At 42.0% G+C, this 27687-nt stretch overlaps 1 protein-coding gene across 3 annotated transcripts in view; it reads right to left on the bottom strand.

Annotated features, from left to right (window-relative positions):
• Positions 1-8274: 8274 nt before the first annotated feature.
• LOC121872964 overlaps positions 8275-27687 on the bottom strand; it is an 80190-nt gene continuing 60777 nt past the window's right edge. For all 3 annotated transcript variants that reach the window (XM_042376113.1, XM_042376114.1, XM_042376115.1), the window contains exons 9-15: positions 27112-27193; positions 19571-19741; positions 16827-17011; positions 15927-16037; positions 14969-15205; positions 10639-10777; positions 8275-8874 (exon numbers count right to left, since the gene is read on the bottom strand). In XM_042376113.1, the coding sequence (XP_042232047.1) occupies positions 8452-8874; positions 10639-10777; positions 14969-15205; positions 15927-16037; positions 16827-17011; positions 19571-19741; positions 27112-27193 (1348 nt within the window). In that variant the 3' untranslated portion in view covers positions 8275-8451. The remainder of the gene's footprint in view (positions 8875-10638; positions 10778-14968; positions 15206-15926; positions 16038-16826; positions 17012-19570; positions 19742-27111; positions 27194-27687) is intronic.

The following is a 27687-nucleotide window of genomic DNA, read 5'->3' as shown; positions in this document are numbered from 1 at the left end:
GCTTGTGGGTGCCATGCTCTCCGGCGGGGCGGGGACCGCCAGGCAGGCGGAGGAGGAGGAGCGATGTTGCTGGCTGGTTGGTGTGGTAGAAAGAGACAGGTCACCACGAGGTCAGGTCTTAAATAGCGGGGGGTAGGCGTGGCTTAGTAGTTGACCCCCGCTCCGTGATGTATGGCGGCGCTGGTTGACCTAGACCACGAGGCACACACTGTGGAATTCGTGGGGTCGGCTACGCAGCGACAAACAGCGTTTGTAGGGGAGAAATCCACTACAGTACTTGTAAACAAAATACAGAAGATAAATTTATCGGAAAATATATTGTTTGCCCGACGATAAAAAAGATATACAGATATACAGATTATGAACCACTGGGTGTAATAGCTTTTATGGTGATTTATTACAAATCGTTGATTCTGTTTTGACGACAAATAAGCGTAGTTATAAGTGAGAAATGGATAATGGGAAACATAATTTGTACGGGGTTGGAGTAAACTCCTTGGAAAGGTGCATAGAGAATGGGGTACAAATCAAAATGATAATGAAATCAAGGAAGTACAGAAAGAAGCTGCAAAAATACGTAGTGAAATCAAGCAATAGGCGAGAAATAAATACTGGACAGAGTTTTTAGGGAAAATTGCTAAAGCCAAGTGCTTGAGTGACACATGGAAGGAAATGAATAAAATGCGAGGTGTTGGAGGCAAGAGCAACAGCTTACTGACCCACGTGGCAGGGCCTCTTCACGTATAGTGAGGAACGTGTAGTGTGGGACGTATATTAAAGAAGTGTAGTAAGGGACGTGTAATAAAGAAGTGTAATAATGAACAAGTAGTGAGGGACGTGTAATGAGAACGTGTAATTAATGTGGGACGAGTAGTGAGGAACGGTCTTACCTGAATCGGCCAGTCAGGCCCAGCTGCCGGTTCCAATTATCGCTCTTGCTAATGGCATCGTAATTCTCACACACAGAGGAATTGTCAAAAGTACCGGTTTACCCCAAGTGTCTGTTGTGGGAACGCTAATAACTTGTAGTAATTTCGTGCACATATTGTGGACAAGCATTTCGAGAAAAAAAATCACATTTTCTAGGAGGTGCAAGCGCACCTCTTCCACCCCAACTGAGGACGCCCATGTGCAAGACACTGGAATGTCATCCAACTTGTGAGAAGGAATTGATTATCACGCGAATTCGGATAAAGTAATTTATACATTTGCTACATGTAAATAACGCACATTTATAATAGTACTAACAGTCAATATATTGGCAGTAGCTATTTTACAGGTCGCAGTCGTTTCACTAATATATTATTCCGACATAATTCACTAGTAAAACAATTCTGACACCCACCACAAAACATCAGTCACCGAGTGTGAGCTCTTTCAAGACCAGACTTGACCAATTAATTAACACTGGAGCAGGTTCAGGTACATTCAGGAGGCGGTGCATGCCCAGTACTTGCCAACAGTGCGTAACAGAGACGTGACCGATCGTCCAAGCGGCTAATGAGCCGATCAGTGGTGAAGAGGATAAAAGCAAAACAAATATAAATGCTTGACGGGGATGCTTTGGGTTCCGAGGCACAGAGGACTGGTTACTGCTTCCTCCCTGTTCCCTCCTCAACACCTCCTCTAAACTCAGCATCAAATCCATCAAAGTCTTCGAGGTACAGTAGCTCTACCACCAGTAAGTCACCCAACACTTCAATATCATCATCGGTAGTGCCATCATCATCTCCTTAAGTGATGTTTGCCAAAGCATTAATAACAGGCTGGGCTTTGCGCAGGTACCGAGAAATAAGGGCCTGCTGACGAGCATTAACAAGGGACATGTACAAGGCCTTTAATACCTTCATAGCCTTATCAAGGGCAGGGCAGGGCAGATGAGGTTCCGAGGATGAGGCCTGGCATCATATTCTTCTAGCTGTTCACTGAGACGTGCGATGCTTGTGAGTACCTCAGTCAGCTGGAGTGTTGTAGGTTCACCAGGCTTAACGTCATCCTCTCGTGTTGCTTGTGGTTCTTCTTGTTCTTCATCCTCTTCAAACATGTCTTCAATCGTCGGTTGCTGTTGATGTTGACCAACGATTTCTTGAAAATCTTCAACCTGAACATCCGAAAATCCCGGTGCTGGGACTGACCGCGCTCCCTCCACTGTGTCCATTAGTGTTGCCGCCACAGACTGCCTCTCCCCGCTTGCCTCGGTCTGCTCTGCCCCACTTATTTTGGAGTTAGCGAACAAAGGCTTCCATGTATGTAGCACTGTTACAACATTAATCTTATGCCATGCCTCAACAAATTTGTCCACTGCATTTTTAATATTATATTTCTTCCAAAATTCACAAACTGACAACACTTCACGGTTGCAGGGTGGTGAGGTGCAAGTGTCATGATCGTAATGACGGCTCACCTATTAAAACCTGATAAATCATATTACGCTTCACGTCCACAAAACCTGTAACCCTTTCTGAGTCTCCCAGTGGAAACATCCTCCGTTTTCTCTGTATCATTGACGTCGTCATAGAGATGCCGTAATTGACCGAGTCTCATAAACTTTTTTTCACCTACCGAGATTTGTAAGCTATTTTTCACCTATGAATATCAGAAACCCTGATACTCATAGTGAAATTGTTGTAAGGCTGTTAACTATGAAATTAGTTAATTAACCTGAAAGGAACCATTAGGCCAGTTTCGTTGTAGAAGGAATCAGACGCTACTTGGCTAGGCTTCGCTCACCGGGATTGCCATCCAGATCTTTTGGAATCAATTTGATTCTTGCCTTCGATAGCTCAGTCAGAGCATAGTTTGTAAAGAGAATATTAGGGAATGAAACTGAGTTCGTAGTCTCAGTTTCAAACGTCAGAGTACTGTATACAGTAACGTAGTACAGTGTAATAGTCCCCAGTGAATGGAAAGTGGCTTATGTGAGTCCTATCTTCAAGAAGGGCGATAGGCACTCCACGAAAAACTATAGACCGGTGAGCCTGACCAGCATAATATGTAAAGTACTTGAGAGTATTATCAGAGATGCAGCGATGGAACATCTACTACGAAACAACCTTGTAAAAGATTGCCAACACGGTTTTATGCCGGGGCGCTCTTGCTTGACACAATTGCTCAAGGTATTGGATATTTGGACCCATATTCTAGAACGGGGTGGTAATATCGACAATATTTACCTAGATTTTGCCAAGGCTTTCGACAGTGTACCCCACGAAAGGCTGAAATTCAAACTGGAAGGGTACGGAATTCGGGGAAATGTCCTAGCGTGGATAGAAGACTTTCTACATGACCGCAAGCAATGTGTGGTGATTAATGGCACGAAATCGTCATCTGTACCTGTCACAAGTGGGGTACCGCAGGGTAGTGTATTGGGCCTGCTGTTGTTTGTTTGTTTCATAAATGATATGCCTGACGTTGTACACTCCTCCATACAAATGTTTGCCGATGACGCCAAGTTATTTCGGGAAATTAAGAACCAAGCGGACTGTGAAGAGCTGCAGAAGGACCTCTGTGGGCTCCAGGAATGGTCGAAGGAATGGCTGCTGAGATTCAATGTCACGAAGTGTAAGAGGATGCACCTGGGGCGTACCAACGGTAAGGAGGCGTACCATATGTCCCAACGGGATGAAGAAAATGTACTAGTTGAGACTGTGTGTGAGAAGGACCTAGGTGTGTATGTTGACAATGAGCTGAAGTTCTCGGGCCATTGTGAGAAGAAGGTAAATCAGGCAAATAAATTATTGGGTCTTATAAGAAGGTCGTTCAGATATCTAGACGGTCCGTCCCTCGTGACGATCTTCAGGAGTGAAGTGCTTCCCCATCTGGAGTACTGTCACCCCATCTGGTCCCCGAGATATGCTAGGGACTGTCAGTTGGTTGAAAATGTTCAAAGGAGGGCCACCAAACTGGTGCCTGCACTTCGGCATCTCAGCTACCCTGAGAGATTGGAGCGCCTGAACTTGCCTAGCTTATACTACAGACGGGCAAGGGGGGACCTAGTTGAGGTTTATAAGCATCTCAGGGGGCACTACTCAGTTGAGTGTCCTTACTTGGAGCTGGCGGACGCTCGCCCCACAAGGGGTCACAGCTCAAGATTGAAGAAGCCGCAAGTCCGGAAAACCGTGAGGGCAAACTTTTTCGGAGTGAGGGTTGTAAACTCTTGGAACAATCTACCAGAGAGTGTTGTGACGGCACCGAGTGTGAGCTCTTTCAAGAGAAGACTTGACCAACACTGGAGCGGGTTCAGGTACATTCAGGAGCCGGTGCATGCCCAATATTTGCCAACAGTGCGTGACAGAGACGTGACCGATCGCCCGGGCGGCTAACAAGCCGATCAGTGGCGAAGAGGATAAAAGTAAAAAGTAAAAGAGTGTAGTGGCACCAGAACCTAGCGGGAGAGGAGCGAGCTGGGCACTTTCAAACCGTTAGTCAGCGCCCACACTCCTTCACCCACAGGCATGTCCATTTCTCCATATTATAACTCGCCATTTTAAGTGATTTGACCTAATTAATAGCTTGATTATGCCAGTGATACAGTAACATAACTGATGTGCTTTGAGTGAAGTGTTTTTACGCCCTTAACGTCCTTTTGAAACGTTGATGTTCATTTCAAACCGTCAGTCAGCGCCCACACTCCTTCACCCACAGGTTCCTGTAGGCGTCATAGACCACGTGTCTTTAGCTTGAGGAAGTCCCCTACACTCGTTTGGGAAATGGATGAAGGCCAATAATCCCGGGCATTAGGAAATCACCGACCACCTGGTGCCCCGAGCCTAGTCAGCTCCCCTGATGCATCCACTGCCCACGTGGTGACATTGAACATCAGGCCCAACAAACAACTGCCAGCCCCCATCATTATTGGATGAGTCCATGACTCAGTAGGGCTACGTGGTGGTTGTGCTATTCCTCCGAGGACACCTGTAGGCGTTCACCGGAGTTGTCGGAGTGTGTTCCAAGGTACCTTGTGGTGGGCGATCCGACTAATTACCCAAATGTACCAAAATATAGCCGTAATGAAGTCAAATAATGGTCCTACATGAATAAATCGGACTGCCAATCATTTCTCGACTAGTATTTGGTGTCACAAAGTCACAAAAAATTGGAAAACTTACTTTAATCTGAGTTAATACATCGCGCGCATGTACCGAGGCAGCGAGGAATTACCCAAATGTACCCAAATGTAGCCGCAATGAAGTCAAATGATGGTCCTACAAGCGTAATTCGGGCTGTGAATCACTTCTCGATTATTATTTGGTGTCATAGTCACAAAAAATTGGTAAACTTAATTTAATCTGAGTTGTGTTAGGTTAGGTACATGCACTTGTGTCTATTAACTCAGATTAAATTAAGTTTACCAATTTTTTTTGTCTTCGTGACACCAAATACTAGTCGAGGTTAGGTTTGGTACATGCACTCGATCTATTAACTCAGATTAAATTAAGTTTACCAAATTTTTGTGACTGTGACACCAAATACTAGTCGAGAAGTGATTGGCAGTCCGATTTATTCATCTAGGACCATTATTTGACTTCATTGCGGCTATATTTGGGTACATTTGGGTAATTAGTCGGACCCGTGGTGGGAGAAAACTGCCATGGTTTGTTGTTTGAGTATTATTGCTTGAGTATTATGTCTGGTATTGTTGAGTATCATGTCTGGTGCTATGTGAGCAGTTACATGTGATAACTGGCATCATTGCCACAGGTATTAATGGTGCTGAGAGAGAGTTTGTGTGTGTTATTGTATATGTACACCCAGTCGTGGTGTAAGTGGAAATTGGGCCTAAGTGCCACAGTACAAAATAAGTTAAACCAGGGAGTTGACCCTGTAGTTGAGTTCCTATAATTGTTCAAGAAATCTAACGTCATTTTAATAACCATTTTATATTTTTAATAATCATTTTACTTTTGATAAACCATTTTATGCTTTTAATAAACCATTTTATTTGTATGTTTGGACTATTATTCACCTACAATTGTCACCGTTATTCCTTCCTATTGCTTGATACCATAATTACATGTACCCATGTGTCCTAGCCCTTGAGTCACGCTACCAGAAGTCAGAGATTGAAGTACTGTAAGTTGAAATGAAGTAACTATGGAAAAAAACCTACTAGAGAAAATTAAAGATTTAAAATATTAAAAAGAAAGGTTGAAGGCTCACACCCTTATACTAGGAGTCGAGTCATCTACCATCTGCTGCTGCTGCTCCTCCTGGTTAGCTGGTAGAGCCTGGTCACTGTCAGAAAGTTCTGCCTCGCTTTGTTGTAACTAAACTAATGAGTCTGTCTGCTGTCGAAAGTCTTTATAGAGTGGCTGATAGTAGAACAGTTTAGCATTACTGATGAATTCGTGATCAAGTGGCTGCAGAAGCGATGTGGTGTTAGGAAGAAGGAAGATAACTTGTATATTAGGGTGGTGTCCAATTAGAAACAAGAGTTTCCAGGAGCATTATCCATCACCAGGATCACTTTGAAGTCGATGTTCTTCCTCCGGTAGTACTGTTGGGCATCAGGAACAAAGTGCTTGTCAAACCAATCGGTGCATAAAGACGACGTAACCCAAGCTTTCTTAATAGAAATCCAATAAACATTGAGCTGCGACATATTGGCATGACGGTAGGCTCTAGGACAGGCAGCACGGTTAACAACCAGGGGTTTCATCAAGAAATCTCCACTTGCATTAGCTGTGAATAAAACTGTAATCCTGTCCTTTGAAGTCTTTACATCCCTTGCCTGTTTTTTATCCTTGGCAGGGAAAGTGGTCTTAGGAGAGCGCTTTTAGAACATGCCAGTTTCGTCACAATTGAAGATCTGGTCTCGGCAATAACCACCCTCTTTCACAAGAGTTTGAAAGACAGATAGATATTTTTCTGCTGCTATGACATCAGCCTATGCACTCACCCCATGGTAGTGAGCAAACTTGACTTCATAACACTTCTTAAAAGCTGCCAATCAACCAACAGAAGCATTTAACGGTGGTGGAGAGTTAACGCGTTTCTTCTGTGCAACTGCAGCGTAATAAACACGTGCTTGATGCCTTATCTGTGGCACAGACAGATCGCCTTGCTCACGGTTTCTTCTTTCCACCCACTTGTGCAGGTAATATTCTGTGATAACAAGCAGTTGTTTTCGTTGTGAAGTATCGGAGAAAGTCCTGTTACTAGAAAATCTTGAGAATACATTCACAGAAGCAGTTAAGGCTTCCTTGTTCTTCTTAAGGGAATGTATGGATGATTCGGGACAGTTGAGCCTACACATGATTTCACAGGTACAAGCACCACTTTTGATAATTTCAAGCATCTCTTGTTTCATTTCAAGTGTGTGTATTTCCTCTTCTTGACCCCCTTACGGTAGTCACGCTTGGCTTGGGGCTTTCCGTGTTCACCTTCTCTACGACCATCATTACCACCAGAGCTGCTCCCGACATTTACATTACACACCTTTCTCATCGTTAATACACAAGAATTACTAATAGTTAAACAAGAATCTCGCGAAACGTAAGCACAATGGGTTATATAATCCAAGGTCACTGCACCACTTGTTCATTCAAACTAACTGCCGTAAACAAAAAATACTTGGCGGGTTGACGGATAACATAAGACCATGACAATGCGTGCTGCCCACTCTCCAATGACTCGCGAAACTGATAATGAAAATCGCTATTCTTGAGAGGTTGGAAATTCTAAAAGTGACGCTAAACAAAGGAATCACGAATTTAGAACTCGCTAAACTTGAGATCCTACTGTACACTTCTCCATACAAAAGTTTGCAGACAATACCAAGTTATTCAGGGAAATTAAGAACCAAACAGACAGTGAAGAGTTACAGAAAGATCTCTGTCAGCTTCAAGAACTGTCGAAAAAATGGCTGCTAAGATTCAATGTCACAAATTGTAAGACGATTCACCTAGGTCATACCAACAATAAGTAGACGTATCACATGCCCCAACAGGATGAAGAAACTGCATTAATAGAGATTGAATGTGAAAAGGACTTGGGCGTGTGTTGACAACCAACGGAAGCTATCAGGCCATTGTGAGAAGGTGAATCAAGCAACTAAACTAGGTTTTATAAGAAGATCATTCAGATATTTAGACGGTCCGTCCCTCGTAACCATCATCAAGAGTGAGGTGCTTCCCCGTTTGGAGAAATTTTTTCTCTATATTTTCATATGTTAAATTATTGTTACTTTTATTATTTAGTATGGTGTTCAGTGCATCTATTCATACCATGCATGTAGGCCAGGAGAAGCCCACTTGAAGTGAAACTCATCCAACATTCCATTTAATTTATATATTTGGCAGAAATATTATACAATATATGACTATGATTTGATAGGATAAGCTACACAGCGCACTAATGTACAAAATTGGAAGCCAAAACAATATACAGCCCACTCACACGGAAGAACATAGCTCAGAAGATCTAAGATGCCTTGAATATTAACAGATAGGATTATCTTAGTAGATGGGGAAAAAATAAACATATAATGGATACAGTCAAAATCACAGGAGTCTTATCCCTAAACAGAGCAGCTCTACCTGTCTCATTCAAATTTTCATTTTCATTTTCTCTATCTTCTGAACTTTGATTTGTAGATCCATCTTCTTCATCATTACTGCTTATGATTATGTCTTCACCTTCCTTCTCCTCTACTTTTTCAATGTCCAAAATTTTTCTTTCGATATAGTGAGTGACACACTCCTCTAGGATATTCAGTGGACCAGTGCAGCTCAGAACCACATCATGGTAGTCAAACAGGCGGAACAGACCACCGAGAGCATTCTGGGCTTTCTGTCTCAGCTCTTTTATTTTAATCTCGCCAATCTTGTAAGAACAAGCCTGTCCTGGCATGGTGATGTATCGGTTAATTTCAATCTGAAAAAAATGAATATTTATAATTATCACTTTTTATAATGGGTTTACCATGATAGAAATATAACTTTATGCTCTTCCATCCATATGAAGTGTGATTGAGTAAATCAGAGCATGATCATACACACTACTGTAAACGTTTTAGCCACAAAGTTTAAAAAGCACAATCATTTTACTACAGAATCATTCTAGTTTTTTCAGTGTTTTATGCAATAAACCACTTTGGTATGCATCAATTAATATCTTGTATTACAGTGTTTAATACTGTACTTTAAAACTTTGCCTTACCTGGGAGCCAAACAATCAAGATTTGTCCAACCCATCACACTAAGCTCTGTCCACCCTGACTGTTCAGTTGCGTATTAACTATCTCATCCCGGTCACTCCAAGGCACTATAAATACAATACCTGTACTGTATACAGTAGGCATATTACAGGGGCAGATCCAGAAATATCAATAGGTGGGGTCCAAGAATTTGTGGGTGGGGGAATATGATAAGCACAGGGAGCCCACCCAGCTGGGTGGGGGGCACTGTAAGCCCTACCAGATTTTATTTTTTTATTTATTTTTTTAATCAGACCAATATTATGGACATTTTGAGGCCATTATGAAGCCACGTGCACTTGATATTAGGAGATATTCTGGAGTCAATAGTAATTACTTTTTACGATACAAAAAAGAAAAAGTAGTATTGGAATTTTCTGATGAAAATGGGTGGGGTCTGGAACCCAAGGACCCTCCCTTGGTTCCGCCCCTGTATTAAAATAACTCAGAATCATATAGATCTATACACTAGATTTTAATTTCACTCAGTGCATGATGTAGACCCCCAAATCAATGGAGTCAACATTCTTGTCAAGCAAACTGATGTTCTACAAAAGTACCTACAACTGTGTGGCCACAGAACTCCCCATGTAAGTGTCTAATGGCTGTATCATAAACAAAACATGCAGAGTGTACAAGAAGTTAATTGATATACGGATCTGCAAGTCTCAGGTTATGCTCACAACAAAACTCTCAACTCTTTTTCCTTTCTCCAGTAGTCTACTTTCTTACCAAATGGATAGATATCCTTACTTGCTTCAGTATGAAAGAGTAAGATAATCTATTTATTGAATTTATTCTTTTTTTTTTAGATCCCAGTCACAAGCTAGGGCCTGGGATTGTTGTTGTTGTTGTTACAGTATTGTACTGTATATTGTTATGACTGTGCTTCTACAACTAAGGTCTTTAGGAGCATTACAAGGTTAGTACTGAAATTACACTATCACATTCACCAAAACTATAAGAGATATGACTCTCTGTGTATACCCGGGGTTGCCATGACTATGAAGAGTGCGAGAAGCTAATTTACGCTATAAATTCACTATGTAAAAGTACCTGTAGTTATTTGACATTTTGGTTTACTAAAATGAATTTAAATATATGATCAGTAATGTTTATTGTTCTATTTTTACTTTTATCCTCTTCACCACTGATTGGCTCGTTAGCCGCTTGATTATTTAGGTATCAATTTGTGTTGTTACAGCATGCATAGTTTAATTGTTGGAAATATTTTTGTGGGCACCTGACATTGTCTCTTACATACACCACTCATGTAATTGATATTACTCTCCCATTGTCAGGGCAAGCGTTTCTCTCTTCAAGCAAATATACAACACGCGGAGAGTAAAATATCTTAACCTTCACTTGAGTGACTAGGTCAGTTCTAAAAAAAACACCTCTTAAGTCCTCAGTTGTCTTAACTCTTCCTTTCCCTCACTCACCTGTATGGACTCTTTAGAGAACCCTGTGTGGTCCAGGAGAAAGGCCACTGCTCTCTCACGTGACCAGCCCAGTGCATGCATCCCCGTGTCCACCACCAACCGGCTGGCTCGCAGCAACTCAAAGGAATACCTCCCCATCCTGAACAAGGGATGGGCCAAATAAGGGTTAATTGAAAAAAAAAACTATTGATTAACACTAAAAACCTGGTCTTCAAATTAGGACTTGGTAAAAAAGAGTAACTTAATGAGGTATGAAAGTAAGAGAAGAGGTTTTCATACTTTAAATATGAAATGCTGGAAAAGACAAATAAGGGCACAACACAAAAAGGAGCAGAAATTTGATACAGTAAAGAATGATGAGGTTCAACACAGGTGCATGTTTAATGTTATTCGAATGCTGCAGTTAGTAACTATTATACAGTACTTGTAATAAGTACTGTACTGTGGCCCTTGGGTTGCACTTGAACCACTACTATGAGGCCCCTCATACACTGTTGATCAATTACATAATATTCCATTAACTTTATATCACTGACTCACAATAACAGGTTATTGCAGATGTTTGAAGTGTGGTTTGTGCTGGAGTAGACTAATCCATATAGTTTTGGACAACGATGATATCTACATATAATAATATGATCCATGCAGACTATTTCTTATGAAAGACAGACATGAATTTCAAAATGCATTAGAGTGCAGTCTGGTTGCAACCTCTTTCAGATATTGCATCAGTGCACACACACTTATACCATATGTGTTTTGCCGTATAAACAGAATCCAGTGACGGCAAGTGCCTAAGCTTTACTTCTGCAAAAATCCAGGTAAAGTCTACTAGCAAAGACTGACTAAAGTAATACTACATCGAAACTAATGTCATATAAAAAGGTCGTATAGATATCTGGATGGTCCACCACTTATCACGATCTTCAAGACCGAGGTACTTCCCCATCTGGAGTACAGTAGACCCTTGCCATTCGCGAGCTTGTGATTCGCATTTTCAACAATTCACGTTAAGCAGATGGTGGCTATGGTGGCTAGCTTGCAAGCCTTTTTCGGCAGCACAATGAGCAGTGCCGGATTTAGACCTGTGGAGGCCCATGGGCAGCCTCTTTGTGGAGGCCCCCCCTCATTATAACTACCCAAGAGGGTGGGGTGGCGAGTGAAGTGAGCCTAAACATCTGGGAGTTCCGGGGGGCGCTGTAAGCCCCCCGGGAAAATTTTGAAATTTGAACACTTCTTTGGAGAATTTTGAAGCCATATGCAGTTATATTGAGGAAATTAGAACATTGAGAAATTTTTAATTAACTGTATATTTATTGATAGTGTACAAATTCCCATGAATTTTAGGAATGAAAATAAAAATAATCCAAATGAATAAACAAATAAATAAAATATTGTAATATGTGGAGGCCCCCAGATTGTGGAGGCCCCTGGGCAGCTGCCCACTTTGCCCACTCCTGAATCCGGCCCTGACAATGAGTCACTCCACGCATCATCTCGTGTTGTACTCTCAAAACTTTAGTGTTTCTGTGTGAAATGACCCCTAAAAGACTGCCTAGTGTCAGTGCTAGTGATGCTAGTGGAGTGAAATGTAAAAGGAAGAAGTCAGTAATGGCCCCGACAGAAAGTTTTATGATTAGACAAGTTAAGAGAAGGGATGAGTGCTGCCGCAGCTGGTCAGTTGTTTGATATAGGTATACAGTCGTGCACTAAAGCAGTATAAGCTGCTATTCATGGTTTTCCCAATTCGCGACATTTCTTGGAACCTATCTCTCGTGAATGGCAAGGGTCTACTGTACTGTCACCCCATCTGGTCCCCGAGATATGCAAGAGACTGTCAATTGATTGAAAATGGCCCGAAGGAGGGACACCAGACTGGCGCCTGCTCTACGGAACCTCAGCTACCCATAGATTAGAACTCCTGCAACTGCTTAGCTTATACTACAGACGGGCAAGGGGGCAACCTAATTGAAGTGTATAAACATCTCAGAGAGCACTACTTGGTCGAATGTACAATGGAAGAAAAAAGTCGTGTCATGAAGTTAGGTGAAAGCATATGCCGAAAGGCTAAACTTTTAATGTGCTCTGCCTTGTGGTAGTGTACTGCGCACATCATTGTCATTCCTAAAAATCGCATTTAATTCATATTACGCTATATAACATTCAAATGCACCGCGCTTGTAGAACCTCAGAAAACGGGAAACATTGATAAAGGACAACTCACCTACTCGATGTTCCTAGACCATGTGTTGTATTGTACCCAGGTACAGTTATATCATATTAAGTGTATGTATTCATAGCATTAAGGAGAACTCAGGGTATGCATAAGATGAATGTTAAAGTCCAGTTGAGCCGGACTAGTGTACTGTAGGACTAAGTGTGGATCATGGTTTGAAGGTCATACTATTTACGTCTGTGAACGTGTAGCGAACATAACTTCCACAGATATCATATGAAAATACATGAGAACCATGATCTGGAAAAAGGATAAATGTATCAGAACTATGTGAGGTGTTGGAAGTGATCCAGAAACTATACTTGAAAGGAAGTATCTTGTATGCGTCGGTATGAACTTAATACACCTCGTATCCTCACGTGACATATACCCACGACAGGTACAGTGATCAGAGAATCTTATGTCTGTATTCAAATAGTGCAAGGTGTGAGAGGAGGATCCCTCATTACAGTTTTAAGTGAAGTTGATACACCCCCGCCATGAACATTCAGCCTTTGTTTCAAGGCGCGTCATGTACCCGCCTTGGGTGCCACGTGATATTATAACCCCATGAATTTACCCAAGAACTAGCAAACCAAGACCTTACCTTAGTGTGTAATTTAGGATTAAAATATGTGTTTATAAGGCATGAGTGACAATATACCGAAAAGTGTTCAGGTGAGAACCATAAGAAACAAAAGTGCAGATTAAAGATTGGAAACTGTAGGCCTACGTGATGAGGAGCGGCGGGGCAATGCCCTCAGTCTTCCTCGTTCTACCGTCACCTCAGGTCAGTGTCCTAGCGGGCTATATCCCGCCCTATAATTAAGGTTGATAAATAGAAGTTATTACAGTTTAAAGCTTTGCCGGATATATAAGTGTAATAGGAATGTGTTAAGGGGTGGGATAACCGCCCGTCAGGCATTATTTCTGAGTCTTCCTCGTTCTACCGTCACCTCAGGTTCCATGCGGTCGGAGTACCTTGCCGCCCGGCCGCCATTATCCCTTTGAGCGTGGTGGCAGGCTACCGTTGTAAGTATAATAAGTGTTATGCTGAGAATGCAGTGGCGTAGCTAGAGTGTGTGCCGCCCGGGGCGGCCGTTGAGTTTGCCGCCCGGGGCGGCCCTTGAGTTTGCCGCCCGGGGCGGCCCTTGAGTTTGCCGCCCCCCCCCCCTCCGTGCCCCCACAAAAAATACATATTGCACAGTGACTCACTCTTATATATATATATATATATATATATATATATATATATAGTTTGTGTACCATTATAATATTACTGTACTTTCACATACTCAAATATAGTATGCTTTAAATACACACCAAACATACTTAAACTTTATAAGTTTCCTTAATCCTCAACAGGTTACAGGTTGTGTGTGTGGCGGGGGGGGGCGCGCATAGCAAGGGTGTAGCTCATGACGTGGCCGTGATGATGTGGGTCAGGTGTTAGGTCAGACACGACAAGGATTAACTTGCCGCCGATACAAAGGGATGGATTAACGTCTCCAGTAGCTGCAGATATGGGTGATGAGCAGACCCAAAAGTGCCGCCCCCCAAAAGTGCCGCCCGGGGCGGACCGCCCCCCCGCCCCCCCTAGCTACGCTAGTGTGAGAATGACATGGTTCCCCAGACTAATCCATGGTTTATAATATAATAAAACAGAGTATACTTCAGCAAGGTAAGGACATTGAAATTCAGAAAATATATTACATGTATATATGAAAAGAAATGAAAAGAAAGAACACTGACTTGGAAAATATAAGCAGAGAAATATAAGAGTTACTTATATAAGAATAAAAGCAAGAATATAAAGTATGTATATATATATATATATATATATATATATATATATATATATATATATATATATATATATATATATATATATATATATATATATATATATATATAGTATTGAAGAATAATAACAGAAAAGAATAATCTGGAAGATAAAATATGAAGTAAGGAAATTGCTCTCTTAAACCTGTACCAAAGTACAGTAAATGCATATCCCAATATCTATCATCTGTGGTCTCATAATGTTTCATACAGAATGAGGACAGATGCTTTTTTGAGATACTGTACATTACACAGTAGCAGTTAAGTTGTTACCTCTGATAGGGGTCCTCGTATAAGCCCAACTCTTCTCCAAGAAACTCAGAGTAGAGCCCCCAGCCTTCTGTGAATACAGTGTGAAGGGGAAACTTGGATGGGGAGTCCGTGACACGATTAGAATCAACAAACTTGCGAAAACTCGGGGTGGAAGGGTTCATCCGCATGTAGAGTTCATGGAGGTGGTGCCCTGGGAAGGTCTCGTGTAAGGACAAAGCCGTCACCTCATATTTCTTACTGTGGAGGACAAGAGAATATGCCAGAAACAGGAAAAATTTGGAGGGGATCAACATTTCTTCACAAAATAGTAGATAATAAATTGAAGAGGAAGACATGTTAAAACGTAATACCTGTACCTTTTCCTTACCGTGACATTCATGTTATCAAAGTTGGGAAAAAGAATTACAATAAAAAATTCTTAATGGGTTTACTTCCTCTTCATTTATTAATTTATGTGTTTCGTACACACAAGGTATGGCCACATGAAGTATGCATGTGAGGGTATTAGTGGTTTGAATAAATATGGATTAACCAAAAAATTTTATGGCTGTGGTCTCAGAGCTAAGGAATCACTAGCTCTTGTAATTTTGTCAGTGTCATTTAATTATAATTATAGATTCATAGAAATAAAGTTTCATTATACTGTATATTCTTGTGTTTATTTTGTCTTGAAGTGAAAAGCAATTTCCAAAATATAAACATCAGGCTTACTAAAAAACATTGTAAACAAGTGTCCAATAACGAAAATGATACACTGGAGATAAAATAATTTATTTTAAATCTGAGCTGACTACATTCATAGAATATACCCACCAAGTCAGATTTTGATTTTGGCTAATCATAATTTTTTTTTATTGCCTAGTGACCTTAAGAGGTTGACAAATACCTGTACAGTACTACACTGTCCTTAGCTAAAATACTAAAGTTTGTGAATAAACCAGGTGTTTTATCCACTTACTGTTTGTCGTAAATATAGGAATTTAGAATGAATGTGCCGAGTCTTGTCCCATCCATAGATGGTGCATTGTACCTTGCAAATATGCTGTTGGGGTCATCATCACCTTCTATCCTGTACACAAAATAAACATTAGTTTTGTAGGTATAAACAGACATGAGAAGTACACCATCAACCAGACTGATAACTATTCTTTCTTCGCCTCAGTTTCAAACAGTGAGAGGTTGTAGCAATAATATTGTTTTTATACAAATGTGTCTGTGTGTCTGGACATTTTGACTTGACTCTTCTTTGTAGCAACTTGCTGTAGAAATAAGAAATTTATTGTCTTTATGCATTAAAGTAAAACCTGTTGCCTTTCTAAGTTGAGGTCCGACTCAATCTAACACCCAGGAGTTATACCAAATGAAGTTTGAAAAAGTGTGAATGGACAATTTTTGTGATGCAGGCTTTGTTGCCATTTCAGCTCCACTTGTTCCAATTACAGAACACAATATTTCTTGAGAGTAAGAGAAGTTATGTCACTTTAGGAAAGAAAGAGCTTATATACACAATAACATCTGTGAGGAGGTGAGGTACTGTATGGTACTGGCAAAAGTACATGCATGTCTCTCTGTGTGTCTTTTAAGAAATAAATTAAAGAGTATTATTCATGTTATATCATCCAGTTCAGTATAGTGTACAGTACCTACTTATTATGGTATTTCCTCTCTGTACTGTACTATGAACTGATTCTACAAAGATATCAATTATCTATAAACATTGGTAGGGAGCTTCAAGTTACTATTAACTTATGTTAAAGTTGTGAAAATGAACCAGTCTTGAGAACCACTGCCTGTTTTAATGAACATTGTTATTATTTTCATAAACAAGTGAGAATTTATCGCGATGTGACAAACTCACGTGACATTGTCTGATGGCACGGTGGAGAACAACTGCTGCATGAGTGGAAAAATGATATTGTAGACAGTGTTTCTGAAGGCGCTGAGCATCTCATCCTTACTGCTGTAAAACTGGGATGAATCCTTGTTTAGGGCTTGGCTGATCTCAGAGAAGGTCTTCCCTTCCATCCCGATCTCTGCCGCTGTCTGTTGGAAGTTATTACACAAAACACATTGGCTAAACTTACATATTTATATCCTTTAACTGGTAAATATTGTACAGTATAACTAAAAATTAATCAAACAGTTGCTTAAAGCATTAAACATGTGAAATATTTTCTTTCTGTTACAGTCTGAGTTATATTTCAATATGATTACTAACTGTTACCAAGCGAGAAACTATATTGTGTGAGTCGCTTGGGATTGAACCCAGGGGATTACTGGGAATGGGAAGCCTCATTTAAGCAGAAATAGGAGGCATAGTCTATCAACCTTACTATATCACTATTGTCTTTGCATCCCATATATGAATAAATTACTCCAACACTAGCAACAATATATAACACTTGCATAAACTATCAGATAGTACTCTCAGGTACAGTGTAGTGAAAATTTCCCCTACAACTACAACTGCCGTGTGTCGCTGACTAGCTGACCCCTCTTCGAATTCCCCAGCCTACGCCTCGTGGTCTAAGGTCGGCTACTAGCGCCGCTTAACAAAGCGGAGGTCAACTATCAAGCCACGCCTACCTCCGCTATATGAGACCTCACCTCACCGTGACCTGCCTCTTCTTCTACCTACAGCCACGCAGCACGCAACACCTCCTCTGAGCACGCGCCTCACCAACCAGTTCTCTACTCCACGCTTGTAGCCACGCTACAACTTCCCAGCACCAAGCTGCACTGTACATTCAATACAATATATATACAGAGAGCGCATTGTGAGTTTCCTTTTTCCAACTCATCCTGAGTGCGAGACAACATCTCGAAATCCCACAAATGGTGGGAGAATCGCGCTCACACAGGATGGAGGAGGAACGGATCACTCTCCCAGTCTTCAATCACAACATTGAAGACTGACTTATCCACACGGAGGCAGCTCTCATCGGCTCTACAGTTACAGACAAACAAAAGTACGTCGCCCTGGTCTGTTCCCTGCCCACAGGAGTCCCCACACAAGTATCAGAGACCATCACCAACCCCCCAGCTGACAACAAATTCGCTGCCCTACGGGATGCTCTGAAGACACGATACCAGCGGCCCCACACTGCTGTTCGCCATGCGTCCGCGCACAACTCTACGGCCACACTATCACTTTCCTCCAGTCTCATCAACCAGATCAGCGCTCCCCAGAAGACCAACGCCTCACAAGACGTGCTGGACCTGCTACCTGTCCCTACACCGCAGGTTAGACACCCTAAAGCAGCTCTGCTCCTCCAAGCATGCAGCTGCTCCTCTTCCTGCCCCAAGCACCACGTCCTACCGACCCCAACACACCCGTCCTGCCTCAGACACCACCCCCAGCCCCCAGCACAGTGTATCTACCCCCTGTTGGTACCATCAATGTTTTGGTGCTAACACTAGATGCTGTGAGGCCCCCTGCAACCACACGGCGAAGCGACATCGACGGAGACGGGTAGGCGCCATAACCTCCACCACTATCAAGCAGCACATCACACGCCTTACTTCTGACCTTGACTACTTCACTCCTGCTGCCCGTCACAACCTACTACAAACACTACGTCAGGCAGTTTCTGCATTCAAGGCTACTGCTCCACGCCAGCCTTCCAACCGCCCTGAACGCATTCAACCCGCACCTCCTCCGCCAGTCTGCCCACCATTACCCCTTGCAGCACCACCTCGCCCACAACATTTCTGGGCACCCTCTTTTCTTCCTCAGGTACCCAGTGAGCCTGTCTTGCACTCTGCTGCTGTCATGGACCCTCCTCCTGACGTGGCCCCTGCTCCTGACGCGGACCCACACACCCCACCAGGCGCTACTGAGGACTGTGTACCTGTCGCGAGAGAAGCACCACATTCCTCGCCTCCACCACCCTCCTTCTCCCTCTGCTTCTCCCACAGATCTCGTGTCTCTAGACAAAGTTGTCTCCCGTAGCGGCTGGCTCATCCACACCCCCGCCCGTTGTGTCTCACATGTGGGGTACAACCCTGCCAACAACAAGTCTTCTGCACCGCCCGTTATGTCTCACATGTGGGATGCAACCCTGCAGACAACAAGTCTCCTGCACCGCCTGGAGGAAAGGGGGAGTATTGCAGTGGAAATTTCCCCTACAACTACAACTGCCGTGTGTCGCTGACTAGACCGCCCCTCTTCGAATTCCCCTGCCTACGCCTCGTGGTCTAAGGTCGGCTACTAGCCCCGCCTAACAAAGCGGAGGTCAACTATCAAGCCACACCTACCTCCGCTATATAAGACCTCACCTCACCGTGACCTGCCTCTTCTTCTACCTACAGCCACGCAGCACGCAACACCTCCTCTGAGCACACACCACACCAACCAGCTCTCTACTCCACGCTTGTAACCACGCTGCAACTTACCAGCATCAAGCTGCACTGTACAACCAATATAATATATATACAGAGAGTGCATTGTGAGTTTCCCTTCTCCAACCCATCCTGAGTGCGAGACAACATCTCGAAACCCCACAACAGAGCCATGCATTAAATGTTGTCATAGCCATTTTGCATTAAGTCTTACACTCACTGTTGCCACAAACAAAATACATAAGTCAAGGTTTACCTTACCTTCTGCACCTCCTCCTCTATCCTGGCCACTTCCGTGACACCCAGGTTATGGATTTCTTGAGGCGTGAGATTCATGCTGGTGTGAAATTTGAGAACAGCCTGATAGTAATCATCTCCTCCCTCCAGGGACGAAGCTGCTATCTCCGGTCGTGTGGCAGGTATGTATTCCGTCTGTGTAGTAAAGTTGTCAGGCCCAGTACAAATATAAAATTATAAAGACATGAAGTAACATCTGCTTTCTAAAGAACAGAAAATAGTTAACTTGCTTAAAGTTTGAAGAAATAATGATTGACTGATCCTGAAATCCCCTGTATAACAGACCAAGAACTGAGCAACTCTGCATAGCCAGCAAGTCTAAGGTGTAGAGTCCCCAAGCCACTGGGACCCAACTATTGTGATTGGGGTCTAAAATTTTATTAATTAAACTACAATATAAACAAAATTATCATTCATCCTCATGCCAGATTCCCCAAAAGATAGAAAGCTGAAGTTTTAGATGTCAAACAAGAACATGTATGACGCACTTTTGTTGATGCAAAAACAAAATGACATCAAAAGAATTAGTTCAACAGATTCAGCCTATGTTGGTATCGAAAACAGAGGAGGGAATGATGTAGAGTTATTGCTACCTGCTGTTGCAAAATGGGATTTCAGGATCAAACTGTGTTCAAACAACTTTGTATACTAAAGTCAGCTAGAAAAGGGGAGGTAGGAGTAACAACAAGTGGTACATTCAATGTGCACTCTCATCCTTCACATGCCAGGCCATGAACAAAAAGAGTCAAAACTATAAAGAAAAGTGTTTGCCAAAGCATATACTTTTTACTTTACTTTATCCTCTTTGTGACTGATCTACCTGTTAGCCACTTGGGTGGTCGATCATGTCTGTTGAAATTTATGGATGATGGAGGTAACGTTATTTTAAAACATGGAAATATTAACAACTATCATGGGTGTGTGTGTACCAATTAACAAATTATTTGCATTTTTTTTAATTTCATGATATAAATACAGTACTGTATAAACAATTAAATTTACACACTTTACTTCTCATTTATTTATTGAGGTCATATCTGTTACATCTGGGACTCATTGATCATATCCAGGTACTTTTAATTTTCTATTTATTTAAACCACGAGAAGTGTTCATTACGTTTAAGAAACATCAACAAACTCAGTACTTTTGCTGATGTTCAGCATCTATGGGGACTTATTATTATCCCCCAAAGGCCATATACACAGGCACCTGGAGAACTAGAACAGGCACAGTTAGAATGGTCAGTGCCAGATTGACTAGTAATGAAAACTTGTTCTGCTGCCAAAACTGAGTTGGTGCGTACATGAGTCACCTTGTCTAAGAAAGTTGACCGCGGCCTACTTTTCACAAATCTACAGTAGGTAGTGGATTAATGGCCCGAGGTGAGGTTGTAATGACCACGGTCGTACATGCCAGTTAACGTAAAATCAGACGATTCATATTACGCTCAATAGCCCACAAAACATGTAGCTATGCCTTTTTTTTAGTTTCCCATCTGAGGCGTCCGTTTTCTCATTGCTCCCTAGCTTAGGTGCCGACCATTTTCTCTGACTTCCTGAAACCAACCTCTCTATAAAGTAAATCTGAATGTGAGAGAGAACACCATTGTTTTGAGTCAACTTAGATATGTCGGATTACATTTGAAGCATGCAGGATCCTTTGTGAGTGATGTTGAAAGCTTCAACTGTCTTTATTCCTAGTAACACTTGTCAAATAAGTGAGTGTCGAGTCTGCCAGTACGAATGGCATCCCGTGATGTAGTCCTTGGGAATAGCCAGGAGTTTCTGAGTACTGTACTACTGAAATTAGATCATTTTGATGCCCAAACATCAGTGAATCTGATGTTTGTAGTACTGTATAAAAAACAAAAACATGCCTGGCGCACGAATGCTGCAGGGCTGATGAGAGGTTATGCCAGCCTCACTAACATAAACAGTTGCAGCCTCTATTCAACATGAACACGAGAGCAAATGATAATAGTGATGGTTTAAGAGCTTAAAGAAAGTGTATAAGCTTAGCCGAGAAACTAGATATGTTAAAACAATATGAAAAAGGTGAGAGGTCTGTGGATATAACATGCGCTTTGGGGATGGGGGAATCAACAGTGAAAACTAACTGTAAGAATGAAGAAAAAATTTAAGAAAGTAGTGAGTTGACGAAGAGAATGTTCAGGAGTTATTAAACAGTCATAAAGAAGACCTAACAAATGAAGAACTAATGCAACTTGAACAAGAGCATGATCGGAACACAAACAAACACACCAACAGGGGGGCGACGGATATAGATAGTACAGGCCTGACCAATGTAGTGTTTAAGACGATGCAAGTTGCCGAAAAGCATGAAGGCTGCTGCTGGCATTGCCCTGACTGCATATGCATAGTCAAGGTGAAAGAGGCAATGGCAAGCCATAGAGGAACGAGTTCCCTAAGGACGAAAATAGATGAAGCTGGATCCTTGCTGGTTGCCAAACTGGAAGAAGTTGGGAAAGAGATCCTTGCTAAGACTGAGGAAGTTGCCGATAGAATGGAGGCGGCTGCTAAGAGGAGTTATGCTCAGACTTTAACAGGGCCACAGGAGGCGGCAGAGAGTAATGCAGGATCAGAACAGGTTCTATAGCAGCTAGGGACTCTGAAGAAATGTTATTGAAGAAATGACAATTAGTGGACATACTGTTGGGGAGAGGAGGAACAACGGGAACGTTCCCAGCACAGGAACAATGTAATAGTTTTTGGAGTCCCTGAGAGCCAGGCAGAGGGAACTCAGTAGGATAACATATGACAAGATGCAGTTTAAGAATATTTGTACAGAGGTTCTGAATATGCCATCCTCCCCTCAGGATGTGGAGTCTGGGACAAAAGCAGAGGGACAAGCCTCGCCCCCTCAGGATCACACTAGTGAGTGAGGCGAAGAAATGGGAGGTTATTCGACAGACAAAAAAATTAGCAAGGAGCGAGGCATCTCGGAGTGTATTCATTCACCCAGATCACACGGTAATGCAGAGGGAACAGCACAAGAAGCTCCTGCAGGGCTTCAAGCAGAGAAGGGAGGAGTCGAGGAGGAACGGGGACTGGTGTACATGGGTTATATTCAGGGGGAGGGTAGTGGAAGCAAATGTGCCGACACAGAGCCAGGGGGCAGCAGTGCACCCTCCACCCGCTCTATCCCCCAACCGGGAGGTGGCACCAGCTCCGCCTACCAGCCGGGAGGAGGCGAGCGCCGTGTAAACAATAACATTTCTAACCACACCCTGCAAAATACAGTGTACTTAGCAAATGCTGCAGCTTCTGAGAATGGAGGGAGGCTGGAGTTACTACTAAGAGCAGAGACGTTACCGAGAACAAATTCTGGCTTGAATGTCATGTACACTAATACCGACACGTTTCTTGATAAGAGAGGAGATTGAAACACTACTGAAGGTACACCACCCCGATATTGTAGGAGTCATAGAACTGTTGTACAAGAACAGGAGAATCGACTCAGAGGAATGTGAGTTCAGTATTGCTGGATATGACTCATTTACGAACCTTTCTCAAGAAACTTGCAAGAGAAGTGTGGTTATTTATGCTAGGCAAGACTTTAGAGCCAGCCAGGCGAGGGTACAGGGAGAGGATGTTTTTGAAGAGTCCAAGTGGCGTAAAATTAAATTAAAGGGAGGGGACTTGCTTATTGTCGCGTGTATCTACAGATCCCCAAACTGTGGCCCACTAAATCAAAGGAACTTAAAAGCCTTAATAGACAACGCAGCGATGCTCAAGCCTAGCCACCTCCTTATCATGGAGGTCTTTAACTATGGTGACATCGACTGGAGAAACGAGTTCATCCCAAATGACTTGAATAATCCTGCTACTCTTTTTGTAGAAACTCTGAGAGATAATTTTCTGTTTCAACATGTTAGAGACCCGACACATTACAGAGGGGAGCAAACACCCAAGCCACCTGACCTCATCATAACAAACGAGGAGGGTATGGTGGCCAAACTGGAACACCTTGCCCCAGTTGGCACCAGTCACCATATAGTGTTGTCATTCAGATATAACTGTTACCTAGTTCAAGATAAGGCCAGGCCAAGGTGCAAATATTACAAAGGAAGTTAGAAACGGGATGACGGAAGAGAAGGGGGGTATCCACTGGCCTGACTCATTAAGGCACAAGAATGCAGACACTACGCTGAATATCATAACTAGTAAAGTGACCCATTTGATCGATAAATATATACCCAAGACCAAACCCAGTGCCTCTAGGAATACGAGGGGATCCCTACACATGAACCATGCGCCGGTCGACAAAGTTAAGAAGAAAACCCAGAAATTCAAGACTTGGGTTGGGTCAAACGTTGAGCAGGACAGGAGGATGTATGCAAGAGCCAGAAACCAAGCAAAGGCAGACTGTAGAGGGCTGAGAAGGAGTTCCAGAAACTGGTTGCAAGCGAGGTGAAGTCAAACCCAAAAGCGTTTTACCGCTATGCAAAGTCAAAATTAAAAACGCGAGTAGGAGTATCAGACCTGAGGCTTGAAGATGGTAGTTACGCAGAGTCTGACCAGGATAAAGCTGAGGCATTGAAGAGCTTCTTTTCCTCGGTGTTCACAAGAGAGGATGCGATTAACCTTCCTGCGTTTGAGGACACATGGCTCGACACAGCACTGACCCACATTGTGTTTATAGAAGAAGTTATTAGAAATAAACTGTCAAAGCTAAAGGTCCATAAGAGTCCCGGCCCTGACATGGTGCATCCTGTTTTGTAAATGCCTGGATGAAAAGGTCCACAGTGAATGGAAAGTGGCTTATGTGAGTCCTATCTTCAAGAAGGGTGATCGTCACTCCACGAACAACTATAGACCGGTGAGCCTGACTAGCATAATATGTAAAGTACTTGAGAGTATTATCATACAAATATTTGCCAATGACGTCAAGTTATTTTTCTGGAAATCAAGAACCATGCGGACTGTGAAGAGCTGCAGAAGGATCTCTGTGGGCTCCAAGAATGGTCGAAGAAATGGCTGCTGAAATTCAATGTCACGAAGTTTAAGAGGATGCACCTGGGGCGTAGCAACGGTAATGAGGAGTATCATATGTCCCAATGGGATGAAGAAACTGCACTATTTGAGACTGAATGTGAAAAGGACCTAGGTGTGTATGTTGACAATGAACTAAAGTTCTCGGGTCATTGCGAGAAGAAGGTAAATCAGGCAAATAAATTATTGGGTCTTATAAGGTCCTTCAGATATCTAGACGGTCCGTCCATCGTATCGATCTTCAAAAGTGAAGTGCTTCCCCATCTGGAGTACTGTCACCCCGTCTGGTCCCCGAGATATGCTAGGGACTGTCAGTTGGTTAAAAATGTTCTAAGGAGGGCCACCAGACTGGTGCCTACACTTCGGCACCTCAACTATCCTGAGAGATTGTAGCGCCTGAAATTGCCAAGCTTATACTACAGACGGGCAAGGGGCGACCTAATTGAGGTGTATCAGCATCTCAAGGGGCACTACTCAGTCGAGTGTCCTTTCTTGGAGCTGGCGGACGCTCGCCCCACAAGGGGTCACAGCTCAAGATTGAAGAAGCCGCAGGTCCAGAAAACTGTGAGGGCAAACTTTTTTGGTGTGAGAGTTGTGAACTCTTGGAGCAATCTACCAGAAAGTGTCGTGACGGCACCGAGTGGAAGCTCTTTCAAGACCAGACTTGACCAACACCGGAGGAGGTTCAGGTACATTCAGGAGCCAGTGCATGCCCAGTACTTGCCAACAGTGCGTAACAGAGACGTGACCGATCGCCCAAGCGGCTAACGAGCCGATCAGTGGTGAAGAGGATGAGAGTAAAAGTAAAAAGTAAAAAGCTTATCACAACCTCCTCATCTCACAAATTTTTGACAACATTGGTTGTGTCCTTAAGTTTTTTACTTTACCATCATTGGTGGGTAGAATTTTGTTTGTACATTCATAAGCATTAACAATAATAAGTGTTGCTTTTATATTCCTATGTAGAGAAATGATGTTATGTTTTCACGTGTGCGTACATACATACGGTGACGTTGCGCAATCCAACTAACATTAATTAAAACATACATATTCTTTTTTCAATTAATTTTACCACAGCTATAACCAGGGTCTTATTTTCTTCAGTTTCATACGTAGAGCCCTTGTCATGGGTGTAAACACTAACGAAAACAATGCCATTTTGTCTCATCTTGTGTGTTTTAATATTCTACGTGTTATTAATGAATTGTAATGTTCATTTTGCATACATAAATATTAATTAAATCAAACAGATATTCAGTAATAAACAAAAATGAATCTTTTGTACATATTCTTAATAAAATAAATGACGCTATGTTTCCGTGAATGCGTACTTACATACGTTGCCTTCGGCAATCAGTTTCTTACTTTTTGTCTTTACCATCAGTGGTTACTTATACTGTACATTAAATAACATTAATTAAAATGTACATATTATTTTTTTAAATTAATTTACTGCAGCAACAATCAGGGTCTTACTTCCTTCAGTTCAGATGGTTAACTGACATTATGGGTTTAAAGTGACAACAACAATGGCGTCCCATCTCCTCTTGTGTGACAATATTATTATTGATTTATAATATATAAGGTGCATTCATAAACATTATTTAAAGAATACAGTTTTAATTTTTCATTAGTTTTATTGTTTTTTGGGGAAAAGAGGGTAAAAAGCCACACAAAAGATATGAAGAGGTCACACTAAGGAATGCATCTCATTATTATTGCTTTATTTTAATGGTAATTAATGATTCACAATATGATGATTCACCTTACACTGCAATATTAGAGGACACATTACCATCGTTATTCGAGTCTTTACTGTACTGAGAGGTGATGATTGTCCAGGAGGAAAAATAAATTTGTCATCTGACAAACTCATGGATAGGAATGTATTTGTGTGGCAGCTACTGTACAGGAGAATGAACAAAAGAATAGGTTTAGATGCCCCGTTTCCTGATACCTGCCACAGCAGCTCTGTTGTCTTTCAGAACATCCCTTCTCTTGAAAATATTAGCTGTTTTAAGATGATACATAAATCCAATATAGAAGGGGACCAAGTTCCCTGTCCTCCATCATCAGAGGAATGGAAGAACACTACCATTTTCCAAAGGATTTCCAAGGTAAAGATGAATACATTGTCTCTCAACTCCAATGGTGAAACTTAAGGTACCTAAGAGACAGGACTATCTTGTATCTGAATTTGGCTTTTGAGGATTGATTCATTCTGAAAATCATAATTTACAGGAAGACAGTCCTTAGTTCAACTACCAGAGCTGTTAAAACCAAATTTCTCATTTTCTCTTGAGTCTGCGAGAAGTTGTCTTCTACGAGAGAGAGAGAGTGTGTATCCTCAGGAAAAGGTTAGGTTAGGCTGTGGGTCCAGAGATAAGGCAGTCCCTCAAAGATGATCTAACTAGCAAGTACTTGCTAGTACTGTACTATAATACATGTATTGTACACAAGTACTTGACCTAAAAACTGGAACAATGACCCACCTGGATAAAGTCCCGGATTTTCATAAAGGATGGAAAGAGGTCTTGCTTGATCCTCTCCTGTGCTTGATGCCTCAGTGTTGTCCTGTAAAATGTTTAAAGAGAACAATTAAAATCATAAAAAATCGAGAAAAATATTGATTTTTTCTATCCAACTCCCTCAAAAGATGTTGCCTATGATTGACAAGCCTCCAAGATGCCCTGTCATAAATACTATTCTTATCCTACTTCTCCTTAATACTTGAAGTGTTCTCATTTATATTTTCTTCCTCCATTTCTATTTTTTCTCCATCTTTTACTTGTTCTCTGATCACTGTTTCACATCATCTTCTCTTCATGGTATGCTGAATGGCAGTCCAAGAACCAACTCCCGTAGCTCTTCCTTTCATCATCCTGTTATTTTGAGTTCCTTTCCTTGATCTTCAATATTTCTTTTAAGTTATCAAAATAATATACTGTACTGATACATCCTAAACCTTACTTCCACATCCTAAACTTTACCTTTACATCCTAAACTTTATTTCACATCTTAAACTTTACTTGTGTCCTAAAATTTACTTCGACATCCTAAACTTTACT

This window comes from Homarus americanus, unplaced genomic scaffold (assembly GCF_018991925.1).
Source record: "Homarus americanus isolate GMGI-L3 unplaced genomic scaffold, GMGI_Hamer_2.0 scaffold11022, whole genome shotgun sequence".
NCBI classification, from domain to species: Eukaryota; Metazoa; Arthropoda; class Malacostraca; order Decapoda; family Nephropidae; genus Homarus; species Homarus americanus.
The sequence above is the reverse complement of the archived record's forward strand: the minus strand, read 5'-3'. Positions and strand labels throughout refer to the sequence as shown.